This window comes from Myotis brandtii, unplaced genomic scaffold (genome assembly GCF_000412655.1).
Source record: "Myotis brandtii unplaced genomic scaffold, ASM41265v1 C41645084, whole genome shotgun sequence".
NCBI lineage: Eukaryota > Metazoa > Chordata > Mammalia > Chiroptera > Vespertilionidae > Myotis > Myotis brandtii.
Genome location: NW_005304948.1, coordinates 1 through 755, shown reverse-complemented (window position 1 = coordinate 755; position 755 = coordinate 1). Strand labels below are relative to the sequence as shown.

The following is a 755-nucleotide window of genomic DNA, read 5'->3' as shown; positions in this document are numbered from 1 at the left end:
AAATGTTCCAAGTAAAGCAGCATGACCATCTTCTAAAAGCCTTATAAAGGGGATTCTTGAAATGGTTGGTAGTGATTGGAGGCAACATTTAATTATATATTTTATAGGTTACACACACCAACTCTGACTTACATAATTTTATAGGTGACACACATCTATGTTTAGCGTGTAGTGACTTGGTACTGAAAAAGGAGACAAACCATGAGACAGACAAATCAGACACAGGTGACAGAATTCTTCCTCCTGGGACTCTCTGACAACCCGCACACCCAGCAGCTGCTCTTCATCTTATTCCTGGGTGTCTATCTGGTCACTGTGCTTGGAAATGTGCTTCTCCTGACCCTTGTTCAGGTTGACTCCCGGCTTCACACACCCATGTATTTTTTTCTCTGCAATTTATCTCTGGCTGACCTCTGTTTCTCTACCAACATCGTTCCCCAGGCCCTAGTCCACCTGCTATCCAGGAAAAAAGTCATTTCATTCACACGTTGTGCAGCTCAGCTTCTATTCTTCTTGATTTTGGGGGGTACACAGTGTGCCCTTCTGGCAGTGATGTCCTATGACCGGTATGTGGCCATCTGTAAGCCTATGCATTACCCCACCATCATGACTTGGAAGGTGTGTGTCCAGCTAGCTGCGGGATCATGGGCCAGTGGCATTCTGGTATCTGTGGTGGATGCCACCTTCACCCTAAGGCTACCCTACAGAGGCAGCAATAGTATTGCTCATTTCTTTTGTGAGGCACCTGCACTGTT

At 45.8% G+C, this 755-nt stretch overlaps 1 protein-coding gene across 1 annotated transcript; it reads left to right on the top strand.

The window, feature by feature from the left end:
- Positions 1-201: 201 nt before the first annotated feature.
- Positions 202-747, top strand: LOC106725541 (olfactory receptor 2D2-like; the record flags this gene model as incomplete). Its single annotated transcript, XM_014537027.1, has 1 exon — positions 202-747. A coding segment is annotated over exon 1 (546 nt), but the record flags the coding sequence as incomplete, so codon positions are not given.
- Between the last annotated feature and the right edge of the window lie 8 nt (positions 748-755).